The 13,354-nt window shown below is 40.8% G+C and overlaps 1 protein-coding gene across 1 annotated transcript in view; it reads right to left on the bottom strand.

Moving 5' to 3' along the window:
* Positions 1 to 13,354, bottom strand: part of Pafah1b1 (platelet activating factor acetylhydrolase 1b regulatory subunit 1) — a 74,272-nt gene that overhangs the window by 7,349 nt on the left and 53,569 nt on the right. The window contains exons 5-9 of the mRNA XM_042674160.1: positions 13,098 to 13,304; positions 10,379 to 10,547; positions 7,962 to 8,064; positions 6,795 to 7,023; positions 4,335 to 4,436 (exon numbers count right to left, since the gene is read on the bottom strand). Of these exons, the coding sequence (XP_042530094.1) occupies positions 4,335 to 4,436; positions 6,795 to 7,023; positions 7,962 to 8,064; positions 10,379 to 10,547; positions 13,098 to 13,304 (810 nt within the window). The remainder of the gene's footprint in view (positions 1 to 4,334; positions 4,437 to 6,794; positions 7,024 to 7,961; positions 8,065 to 10,378; positions 10,548 to 13,097; positions 13,305 to 13,354) is intronic.

Genomic DNA, 13,354 nt, shown 5'->3' with positions numbered 1-13,354 from the left:
TTTTGCCTGGACTGGCTTCTAACTGTAACTGTAATCCTTCTGAGTAGTTAGGATAACGGGAGTGAGCCACTGCACCCAGATACTTAGCATTACTGAAAATGACACAGGAATGTCCTTTTTCAAAAGTTCTAGGACAAAAATGCTTGTTATCTCTGAGCCACTGCACCCAGATACTTAGCATTACTGAAAATGACACAGGAATGTCCTTTTTCAAAAGTTCTAGGACAAAAATGCTTGTTATCTCTAATGTGACAAATCAAACTTTTACCTTTTTACCTTAGAAACCCTGGAGAAACTTATGAAAAATCTTTTGGGCTCAATAGTAAAGTACCTAGCAAGAATGAGACTCCAAAATCACATCTCAGTACTAATATTTAAAACAAAAAGTAAAAATGGCACATGTAACTAAGAGGAGCAGTATAAAGTTGTATTACAATTAGGGGACTTGGAGAATATTTGTCAGTGATAGAGAAAGTGCTTATTAGCACTCACAAAGCTCTGGGGTTCAATAACTTTAATGGGATATATATGTATTGGTGCCATTCCTAGGGTCCGGGCGCTGTCCCTCAGCTCTTCATCTCAAGGCTAGCCCTCTACCACTTGAGCCACAGCACCACTTCAGGTTTCTTGGTGGTTAACTGGAGAGAAAGAGTCTCACAGACTTTCCTGCTTGAGTTGGCTTTGAACAGTGATCCTCAGATCTCACCATCTTCCTGAGTAGCTAGGATTACAGGTGTGAGCTACTGGGGCCCAGCTCACTTAGTTTTTATTTTTTATTTATTTATTTTTTTTATTTTTTTTTTTTGTCGGTCATGGGGCTTGAACTCTGGGCCTGGGCGCTGTCCCTCAGCTCTTCAGCTCAAGGTGAGCGCTCTACCACTTGAGCTACAGTGCCACTTCCGGTTTTCTGGTGGTTTATTGGAGATAGGAGTCTCATGGTCTTTCCTGCCCGGGCTGGCTTTGAACCGCGATTCTCAGATCTCAGCCTCCTGAGTAGCTAGGATTACAGGCGTGAGCCACAGGCGCCTGGCTCACTATTATGTTTAGTGCTCTACCACTTCAGCTATAGCTCCATTTTCAGTTTTTTGGTACTTAATTTGAAATAAAAAAAAAAAATCTTTGTTTTTAAGAGCACTAGGATCAAACTCTAGGATCAAACACAGACCTTGGCTTTGAAACAAAACAAATAAAATAAGATAAATAACCTCCAAAATTATATACAAAAATGGGAATGTCAGCTGGGCAGCAGTGGCTCACACCTGTAATCGTAGCTACTCAGGACACTGAGATCTGAGGATCACGGTTCTCACAGCTACACAGATGACTGAGATCTGGAGGATTGTGGTTTGAGGCTAGCCCAGGGGGAAAAAAGTCCTGGAGATCCTATCTCCAAAGTAACTAGCTCTGGACAGGAGGCATGGCCCAAGAGGTAGTATGCCACCTAAGTGACCAAGCAAGCTGAGCAAACCCAAGACTCCAAGTTCAAGCTCTAGTACCACACACACACAAAAAGTTGTTATGCAAAATAAATGGATATAGATATATATGAAAACTACCAAATGGTAATCTGAACACCAAAAAGCCAGAAGTGGAGCTGTGCCTCAAATGGTAGAGTGCTAGCCTTGAGCTAAAAAATTGAGGGACAAGCCGGGTGCTGTTGGCTCATGCCTGTTATCCTAGTTACTCAGGAGGCTGAGATCTGAGGATAGTGGTTCAAAGCTAGCCGTGCAGTAAAGTCCATAGGATTCTTTTTTTCTTTTTGCTTATGTGGTGCTGAGGAATCAAACCCAGGGCCTCAAGCATGCAAGGCAAGTGCTCTACCACTGAGCCACCTTCCCAACCCAATAAGATTCTTATCTCCAATAAACCACTCAGAAAACCAGCAGTGGCGCTGTGGCTCAAATGAAAGAGTGCTGGCCTTGAGCTGAAGAGCTTAGGGACAGCGCCCAGGCCCAGAGTTTAAGCCCCATGACCAACAACAACAACAAGAAAAAAAGATTAGAGCTGAGCATAGAAGCGTATGTCTATGCTCCTAGTGCTTAAAAAGTTGAGCCAAGAGGGCTGGGAAGGTGGCTCAGTGGTAGAGCGCTTGCCTTGCATGCATGAGGCCCTGGGTTCGATTCCTCAGCACCACATAAGCAAAAAGAAAAAAGCCGGAAGTGGCACTGTGGCTCAAGTGGTAGAGTGCTAGCCTTGAGCTGAAGAGCTGAGGGACAGCGCCCAGGCCCAGAGTTCAGACCCCACGACCGGACCCCCCCCCCCAAAAAAAAAAAAGTTGAGGCAAGAGGATCTGAAATCCAAGGCAAACTTGGGCTATACAACAAACTGTGGGTCAGCCTAATCTAATATACTAAAACAATATCTCAAGAAAACCAAAAATCCAAGACTAAAAGATAGCCAAGGAGACAGACAGGTTTTTTGTCCTACTTTAAAGTACTCTGGTATACTGTGCTACCTACAAAATGTACCAGTCATGAGAGGTAGAAATCTTTCTTCCTTTTTTTTCTGTTGGTCATGGGGTTTGATCTCCAGGCCAAGGTGTTTTCTGAGTTCTTTTGCTCAAGGATAGCACTCTACCACTTTGACCTCAGCTCCACTTTTAGTTTTCTGGAGGTAAACTGGAGATCAAGAGTCTCATGGACTTTCCTGCCCAGGCTGGATTTGAAATGCAATTCTCTGACTCGGTCTCCTGAGTAGCTAGGACTACAAGTCTTTTTTATAGAAGCCTAAGAAATCCAACCATGTTTTTATGGCCATACCAAACACAAAAGAAGCACCCACTTCAGTTGAATAACAGAAGCCAGAATCATGGAGAAATTCACAATAAACTTGCTTTCTGACTTATTTTAATTTTTTTTGCCAGATATGTGGCTTCAACTCAGGGCCTGAGTGCTATCCCTGAGCTCTTTTGCTCAAGGATAACACTGTACCACTTTAAGCCACAGCTCCACTTCCTGTTTTTGAATGGTTAATTGGAGATAAAGAATCTTATGAGGACTTTTCTTTAGGACTGGGTGCAAGCTCAGATCTCAGCCTCCTGAGTATCTAGATTACAGGTCCGAGCCACTAGTGCCTGGCTGCTTTCTAATTTTATTTTTGCTTTCTGATTTTAAATAAAGAATTGCAACATAGTATAACTGAACTCAACTCTGACATTACCAGAGTTTAAATTGTCTTCTTTTTTTTTTTTTTGGAGAGGGAAGGTTTATTGGTGTTTGAACTCAAGAAAGGCAAAATATTAGCTAGACCCTAACAATAAAAAAGCTGGGCATAGTGGTGTGTGTCTGTCACCCCAATTACACATATGGCTCTTCTCATCAATTCCTTATGATGCCTCCACACGTGTCTTTCCTATTATACAGACAGTCACTTAGGAGATATGGTTAGTGCCTATACAATCTCTAAACAAACATGGGTGCCAAATTATCCACAATTCCTCTGAGAATTCCTTTAAGCAAACCAGAGTGTCTCAGCATTTGTATATCCTCAACTGGAGATCTCAATGCTCCTAGTAAAGTAAGGATACTGGGTCTAAGCAAAAAGCATTGATAATATACCATTCTTTAGATTACAAATGTGTTTTGGGTTGGTAAATTCCAGGAAAGTTTTACTTTCCTTAGATGATTGGTTCTAGATTTCCCTTGATTGTGTCCATATTCGTTTTGACTTACATTTATAATATCTTTGTTAGATCTCAGAGTTCACTGGTTTTTCTTAGTTACTTTGTGTTCACATCTGATTGCTTTTTATTATGTTAAGATTAATTACATGTACCTCGTGTGATTTTGGGCTATATAAGCCATGTTAATTGTATTAAGTGTGGTAGGACTTTATGACAGGAGCTCTTTCTACCCGCTAGCACTCCATCCAAATTCTGCCTTTTAAGTGGTGGCTTCTTAGTTCTCCAGACTAGATCTACTATACAACAGTAGGGAAATATACAATATAATATACAATAGGGGGAAATACACACCTCCAAATCATAACGTAAGAATGAATAATTTCACAATAATGTAAAGATGCAAATACCTCAAAAAACGTCTGTATAAGCCACAGGAGGTATCACATAATTTTTAAAGATGCAGTAGGCTAGAATCTTCCTTCCCAGCATAATGACTTTGTAGATTATGTAAGTTGGCATTCTATAGAAATAACTTTCATGTTACTGCAATAGTGGGTTTACAAAAACTTAAGGAAAAACATCTTTATAAAGAACTTATTCTAAATCCTAGAACAACTGGGGTTACTTAATAAAATATCATAGAGTATCTAATCCAAAAAAGGTAAAAAGACAGTGAAGATACCAAAAAAGCAAGGAGATCTTGCAAACTTACAAGAGTCATAAGGCACATGCCAGTACTGACGTCCCACATCTTAATAGTTTTGTCTCTGGATCCAGATAGCAAGAATGGCCCAGGTTTGCCACTTTTTTTAGTCTATAGAAAAACAAAAAAACAAAAAATGATTTTCCCATACAAGAAGGCAGCTAAGTACTTTAAATGGCTTCTTTGTAGAATATTTCCAATACTTTACAAAAATGCAATTTGTTTTTATCTATTAAAACATTTAAGTCTTTGCACACCACACCTAGATTATACATGAATCTAGGTAACACCAACCTCTATAATCAGGGCTGAGGATATAGCTCAATGATAGAGATCCTGCCTAGTCTGCACTAGGCACTGGGTTTGAGCCCCAGCACCACGTCTATAATCAAGAAAGATTGTTGGGCTGGGAATGTGGCTTAGTGGTAAGAGTGCTTGCCTAGCATGCAAGAAGCTCTTGATTCAATTCCTCAGTACTACATAAACAGAAAAAGCCAGAAGTAGCACTGAAGCTCAAGTCGTAGAGCAAAAGCAGCCTTGAGCAAAAGCAGTCCAGGGACAGCACTCAGACCCTAGGGTTCAAGCCCCACGACTGACAGGAAAAAAAAAAAAAAAGGATTCTTAAGACCAGGTAAAGTTGCTCATGCCACTTGGAGAGTCAGAAAGATCAAGAGAATCTCAGTCCAAGACCAGCCAAGGCAAAAAGCTAGCAAGATCCTATCTTAGTAAGCCATGATTGTCACAAATGCCTTTGAACCCAGTACAAAGGAATCTGTAGGGTAGGAAGACTGAGGTCTAAGGCTGGCTTAAGGTAAAAATGTGAAACTCTATCTAAAAAAATAACTAAGGCAAAGCCAGGCACCGGTGGCTCATGCCTGTAATCCTAGCTACTCAGGAGACTAAGATCTGAGGATCACGATTCAAAGCCAGCCCGGGCAAGGAAAGTCCGTGAGACTCTTATCTCCAATAAACCACTAGAAAACTAGAAGTGGTGCTGTGGCTCAAGCAGTAGAGTGGTAGCCTTGAGCTGAAGAGCTGAGGGATAGTGCCCAAGCCCAGAGTTCAAGCCCCACGACCGGCCAAAACAAAAAACAAAAACAAACAAACAAAAAAAAAACTAAGGAAAAAAATGGCCAGAAGATATGGTTCAAGTGAGTATTATCAACTCAGCAAGCATAAGACCCTGAATTAAATCCGCAGTATTTTAAAAACGAAAAAAGGGGGAAAAAAAGACTTTAAAACTTTTAATTTTTAGTTAAAGTCCAGCCAGGATAGATCTACATGGTAAGTAACAATCACCACAGGGCAGCATAGAGTTTGAAAATACTGAGTGGAATATAAGAGCACTTGTCTGGCATGCTTAAGAGCCTGAGATAGGTGATAGAAAGGGGGGGGGGGGGGGGGGGGCAGGGAATGAATGATAGGCCAGCCAAAATCAAGAGGAATCACAACATAAGTTTCATTCAGAAAACTAGTCAAGATTAAGGGTGATTTCTTCTTCAATTTAAGTGGCAGTATTAGAAATCCATGATATGAAAGCCTCTACAAAAAGAAATATGACCAATTTTGGCTCATACAACGTATTAATGGAAATACCATTCTGTAATTTTTTTGGCTATTTGTGTTTTGAGATGAAGTCTTGCTGTGTAGCAGAAACCGGACTTAAATTCAAGATCCTTCTGTTTTTGACTCATGAGTGCTAGATTACAGCTATGTGCCACAATGTTTGGCTTCAAAAGATCACTTTTACTCAAGAGAATCCCCAGCCTCAACACACATCAAATCAAGGCTCATTTCACAGCAACAATAATCACTGGTTGAAAAATAGAAGCCCAAGCTGGGAAGGTGGCTCAGTGGTAGAGCGCTTGCCTTGCATGCATGAGACCCTGGGTTCAATTCCTCAGCACCACATAAGCAGGAAAAAAGGCCAGAAGTGTTGCTATGGCCAAGTGGTAGAGCGCTAGCTTTGAGCTGAAGAGCTGAGGGACAGCACCCAGGCCCAGAGTTCAGGCCCCATGACCAGAACACCCCCCCCCAAAAAAAAAATTAAAAGCCCAGCTGGGTGCTGGTGGCTCACGCCTATAATCCTAGCTACTCAGGAGGCTGAGATCTGAGGATCGCGGTTCAAAACCAGCCCGGGCAGGAAAGACCGTGAGACTCCTATCTCCAATAAACCACTAGAAAAACTGGAAGTGGCGCTGTGGCTCAAGTGGTAGAGCACTTGCCTTGAGCTGAAGAGCTGAGGGACAGTGCCCAGGCCCAGAGTTCAAGCCCCACAACCAACAAAAAAAGTTTAAAAAAAGAAGCCCAACTACATGTTGGAAAGGTCAGAGTTTCAAGATTCAAAAACTCTATGATGCAGATTCTTAAATGAGCCACCAGATCTAAAACTGAAAAATAGAAACATTATATAAGGGTCTTAAGATTTCAGCAACTAAATCATAAAATGACATGTATATTATATAGTACCTCAGATCCTGTTGCTTCAGAGATGGAAGAATATGAACTTTCTGGAGCCCAGGAAATGCATTCCACCACATGCTCATGTTCTCGGAGCTCTGCTTTGCACTCCTTTGTTGCTACGACCCACACACGAACAGTCTGGTCATTGGAACAGCTGGCTATGAGAGTGCCATCCTGATTTGGCCGTACCATACGTACCCATTCTCTGTGTCCTGTAAATGTCTTCACACAGTAGCTGTCAACGTAAGTAATAATTTACATTGTGAGTAACAATCATCAAAATACTTTTCACAAATAACACAAAAATATCTATGCATTAGGATAAAGGAAGTTAGACAAAACATATCTAAGTCAACAAAATAATTGTAAAATCCTGGTTAATACAAGATAAACGTAGGACAGAAAGTCAAACACCAATACAGGCTGACTGGTACATCACTAAAGAACTAATTCAATAAAATCAGAGAAAGCAAAATACACAGAGGAATACAATGCTTTATAATGTTTCCAGTGATTCTGGAAAAACTACGCTTTACTAATCTGGGCAAAACCAGTCAATTAAGGTTTTACAACAACTATTAAGTGTAATTCTAAGCTCAACATAACAGGGCCATACTAACACAAATGTTATTTACATTTTAATTTACCCATAGAAATATTGAAATATTACTTAATGGATTTTTTTTGGGGGGGAGGGACAAGTTTTTGTTTTTGTAGTGCTAGGAACTAACGCTAAGAGTCTTGTGCATGGCTTGAGGGCTAGGCAAGTGTTCTACCACTGAACTCATGTACTGGTATATGAGTTACTTAAACTTACTTTCAAAGTATATAAATCGGAGCTAGGAAGGTAGAATGCTTGCCTCGTATGCATGAGGCCCTGGGCTCGATTCCTCAGCACCACATATACTGAAAAAACTGGAAGTGGTGCTGTGGCTCAAGTAGTAGAGTACTACCCTTGAGCTGAAGACCTCAGGGACAGTGCCCAGGACCTGAGTTCAGGCCCCGAGTTCAGGCCCCATGACTGACAAAAAAAAAAAAAAGTATACAACTGTCAGTACAACAACTATCATGATGATCATGTTAGATTAAGCCAAAGAAAGAAAAATTGCTAAACATCAGGAGTATGGTTTTGTCTTTCTTTTTAGCTATGCTTCTTCAACTAAACTTACTTACCCAGTTTGCACTTCCCACATTTTTATAGTTTTATCCCGTGAAGCAGACACTATATGATCTCCATTAGGCATGATGGCTACTGAAGAGACATTGTGGTCATGGCCTAAAACACATAACACAATAATGTATTTAGCAATAAAACACCAAAAATAATTAGACCTCAGTTCACCATGGATTATTCCATAGTATTTTAAAAAGCCACAGCAAGTTCTCTTTTGTGTGTACAGATCCTAGGGCTTAACTCAGGGCCTGAGCACTTTCCCTGAGCTCAAAGCTAGCATTCTACCACTTGAGCTACATCTCCATTTCCAGCTTTTTGCTAGCTAATTGGAGATAAGAGTGAAGGCTTTCCAAGCCCAGGTTGGCTTCTAACCATGACTCTCTGATCTCAGCCTCCTGAGTAGCTAGGATTATAGCTGTAAGCCACAGTACCTGGCCATATCAAGTTCTTAATTCACTGAGCTTTAAATAACCTTGGAGATTTACACAAAAAAGTTCAGGAACTGATTATAAATTAAATTTCAATCTCCATGACTGTTTATAAACACAGGCATCACCACTATGTCAATATATTCATACACTCTAGTGAATCTGAATGTTTATAACATGAAATATTCTATGGCTGATATTCTCAGATATATAAAATAAGATTTACATTATACAGTTCACAGAATCAATAAAAGAAATGGGGGTCAGGTGTTGTTATGTCCTGCAGAGACTGAGGCAAGATGATCAAAGGATCTCATTTTCAAGGTTAGCCTGGGCTAAAAAGCAAGACAGAGTCAGGTGCTAGTGGTTCACGCCTATAATCCTACTCAGAGGGCTAAGACGTGAGGATCTCAGTTCAAAGCCAGCCTGAGCAGACAAACCTGAGACTAATAGTGGTCGAGAATTATTTTTATGCTGCTGTGATAATGGAAATTTTAAAAAAGTATTATTTCAGCAGGGTACTGGTGACCTACAACTGTAAATCTAGCTACTTAGGAGGCTAAAACAAGATTATGGTTGAGGGCCAGACTGGGAATACACACGACCCCCTTCTCACCAATAGATGGACCCAACTGTCCTCATAGCTACAACAGGGCACATAAAAAAGTAGATTGAGAGGTTTAAAGAGAAACTGGAGCTCAAAATATCCAGTACAGCTGGGCACCAGTGGTTCACAACTGCAATCGTAGCTATCCAGGAGGCTGAGATCTGAGGATTGAGGATCAAACAGTCTAGGCAGTCAAGTCCATGAGAATCAAATTTCCAATTAACCACCAAAAACGCTGCTAAAATAGAATTGTGACTCAAGTGGTAGAGTGCTAGCCTTTAGCCAAAAAGCTGAGGGATATCACTCATGCCCTGAGTTCAAGTCCCAGGACCAAAAACCAAAAACCGGTGGGGAGGTGTGCTAATCTAAAGGCAAGACTCAGGAATAGAATGTTTGCCTACTTAAAAAGTTCAGGCCCCACGGCCAGACCCAAAAAAAAAAAAAAAAGAATCTCTTGGCCTTTCCTGCCTGGGCTGGCTTTGAACTAAGATCCTCAGATCTCAGCCTCCTGAGTAAGTAGGATTACAGGCGTTAGCCACTGGCGCCCGGCTAAAAGATGATTTATTATATCATGATCATATACTATTTATTATCCTCTCGACATCTTAGCTATCATGACTTTATTTTTTTTATTTTTTTATTTTATTTTTTTTAGGTCCGGTTGTGGGGCCTGAACTCTGGGCCTGGGCGCTGTCCCTCAACTCTTCAGCTCAAGGCTAGCGCTCTACCATTTGAGCCACAGCGCCACTTCCGGCTTTTTTCTTTTTGCTTATGTGGTGCTGAGGAATCGAACCCAGGGACTCAGGCATGCAATGAAAGCACTCTACCACTGAGCCACCTTCCCAGCCCTCATTATCTTTATTTTACAGATGAAAGAATTAAAAATTTCCTAATGGCCTAAGAACAAAGACTATGAACCCAGATAATGGATTCCAAAGACTATTCCCACAAAAGCATACTGCCTTGTTGTCTCCACAGCATGACTTGGCCAAGAAGCTGACAATGAGTATATAGGTATAACACTTCTCTAAGTGAGCCAAGAAACCTGGGCTACAGTTTTCATTACATCATTGATCTCTGGACTTCAGCTTCCAACTGAATGGATGAAAAGAAGGAATTCTCAGTAACTTTATTTCCTTCTTCAATAAACCAATGACAGGGCAGTTTTTGTTGTCTAAAAACACTTAAGAATACCAAGTATTTTATGTGAGTCAGAGCAATCTTAAAGCTTCATATAAACAATTCTAAACCATTATAGCTTATCTAAAGACTATGTATACACATCATATGCTCCTCTAGCAATGCAAATGATTAAGAGTTGAGTGTAGGGCATCTGCAATGCTAGAAATCACTGCTAAAGCACTATCTGTTACCCCCTTACCATGCATGGTTCTGATGCATTCAAAGCCCTGAAAATCCCATAGTTTAATGGTCATATCTGCAGAACAAGAAGCCAGAAGCTTGCCACTGTGGTCAAAGGAAATATCCTGTACAGAATCTGTATGTCCCTTAAGAGTTCGTTCAAAATCTCCAGTCTCATAATCCCACACCTATGGAAGAAAAAAAACGATTAATACCAATATGTTACTTTTTCATTTCACATTTATATTCAGCCACCAGTCTGACATCTTACTAATTAAATGAAATAACAAATGGACAAATCGACTATTTCTCTAGCCAAAACTGGTTTCATTTATTAAAATAGACTTCTGCTACCACAGTAAGTACTTAACATATACAATCATGCTAGTAAAATGCATGTAAATCCACAAGGTTCAGTTCCTCCCTTCTAAGGCAGGCAACAGATATAAATAGGAAATTTAAGTGTAAAAAATGTTTTATGGCTGGGTGCTGGTGGTTCAAGAACTGGCTCAGGTAAGAAAATAGTCTGTGACATTCCGTCTCCAAAATAATCAACGAAAAGTCTGATTGGAGGGGCTGGGAAAGTGGCTCAGTGGTAGAGCGCTTGCCTTGCATGCATGAGGCCCTGGGTTCGGTTCCTCAGCCCCACATAAGCAAAAAGGAAAAAAAAGCTGGAAGTAGCCCACGACCGGACCAAAAAAAAGTCTGATTGGAGATATAGCTCAAGTAGTAGAGTAAGCAAGCAAGCCAAGAGAACACGAGGACCTAAGTTCAAAAAAAGTACCACACACAAAAGAAGTTTCAGCAGGGCACCGGTGACTCACATCTGTAATCCTAGCTACTCAGGAGGCTGATACCTAAGAACTGTGGTTCTAAGCCAGCCCAGGCAGGAAAGTTAGTGGCACTGTGGCTCAAGTGGTAGAATGCTCACCTTGAGCTGAAGAGCAGAGGGACAGCGCACAGGCCCAGAGTTCAAGCACAAGACGAAAAAACAAAGCTGGGCACCTGTGGCTCAGGCCTGTAATCCTAGCTATTCAGGAGGATGAGAACTGAAGATCACAGTTCAAAGCCAGCCCGGGCAGGAAAGTATGTAAGACTCCTATCTTCAATAAACCACCAGACAACTGGAAGTGGCCCTGTGGCTCAAGTGGTAGCATGCTTGCCTTGAGATAAAGAGCTGAGGGACAATACCCAGGCCAAGTTCAAGCCCCATAACTGACCAAAAAAGAAAAAAGGTTCAGGGGGCTATGACAAGAATATATATGTAGAATTTTCAAAATAACAGAATGCTCAGTTCTTTGTTGGTCCTGGGGCTTGAATTAACGGCCTGGGCACTATCCCCGAGCTTTTATACTCTACCACTTGAGCCAAAACTCTATTTCTGGCTTTTTGTTGGTTAATTGGAGATAGGAGTCACAGACTCTCCTGCCCATGTTGGCTTAGAACCTTGATCCTCAGATCTCAACCTCCTGAGTAGCAAGGATCATAGGTATAAGCTACCAGTGCCCAGATACCAGAAGGCTCATTTCTACTGGAGTAGTAGAGATCAGCTATTTAAGGAAAGGGTTTTTTTTTTTTTATTGTTATTATAAAAGTGATGTAAAAAGCCAAGTGCCTGTAGGTCACACCTGTAATCCTAGCTATTCAGGAGGCTGAGATCTGAGGATGGTGGTTCCAAGCCAGCCTGGAGAGGAAAGTTTATAAGACTCTTATCTCCAATAATATACACAGAAAAAGCCAGAAGTGGCACTGTGGTTCAAAGTGGTAGAGCACTATCCTTGAATGAACGAGCTTAGGGACAGTTCCCAGGCCCCAAAACCGACCAAAACAAAAAAATCTCACGAACTTTTCTGCCCAGACTGGCTTTGAACTTTGATCCTCAGATCTCAGCCTCAAGAGTAATTAGGATTACAGACATGAGCCACTGGTACCCGGCATGAGAACATTTTTTGGAAAATGTCACCCCTTCCTTTGCTCTCTTCCTCCTGTCCTTGCCCACCAAGTTGTATGGTTCATTTTCAACACTGAGTCTACTGAGTACAATTGCTAAGGAGATAAATAGCAACTTAACAAAAGCACCTTCCATTTTAAATTTTAAAAATGAAATAACAATATTTTATTTACTTGTTTGTTCCAACCCTGGGGCTTGAACTCATGTTCCAGGCACAGCTCTACTTCTGGCTTTCTGGTGGTTAATTGGATATAAGAATCCCACAAAGCCTGGCTTTGAACCTTGATACTGGCTAGCTAGGATTAGGTACTCAGCAATATATTTACTTTTTGTATAATTATACAATAAAATTTTCATGATAAAAATTTATACTGCTATAAAAGCAGTAAAAATATATAATCTTACCAATGTATTTTTTCAAATTCTTCAGTGAACACACTAGCAGCATGCTTCCCATGAAGTACAAGTATTTACTTGTTGAGGTAATGGGGATTGAATTTAGGGCCTCCCAGTGTTCTCTACCACTTGTGCAATAGCCTGTAGACCTTTTTATTGTTTATTTGGTAAGATCTGGACCCATGATGTTCTTACCTCTGCTTCCAAAGTGTCTGGGATTACAAGGTGCATAACCCCTTACCTAGTTAATTATGTCTTTCAGGTTCAGAATTAAATGATTTACAGTTTCACACAGCTTATCCTGGTCCTTCTACAGAGGCCCTCATTTTCATGATCTTATATACTCTTTTCATCTAGTGCATTATCATGTCTACTTTTAACAAAGGCTTGCCTTAATTGTAGCATCCTCTGAAGCAGAGACCATGACACTGAACACAGGATGGAAAATGACTCGAGTGACTGGACTCCTGTGACCACTCAATGCATATTTTTCTGGTGGACGGGGAATCCATTCTTTTGGATCTCGTTTCTGACCAAGAGGACCACCTGACGTAAATTCTTCTTTTGCTTCATTTAGCTTTGATTCTAATTCCATAACCTTGAAAAAGAACATGTAGTTAAGTATAGATAAGATTTTGAGAAATAACT

Source organism: Dipodomys spectabilis, unplaced genomic scaffold (assembly GCF_019054845.1).
Source record: "Dipodomys spectabilis isolate Male_0828 unplaced genomic scaffold, ASM1905484v1 ptg000018l, whole genome shotgun sequence".
NCBI lineage: Eukaryota > Metazoa > Chordata > Mammalia > Rodentia > Heteromyidae > Dipodomys > Dipodomys spectabilis.
The sequence above is the reverse complement of the archived record's forward strand: the minus strand, read 5'-3'. Positions and strand labels throughout refer to the sequence as shown.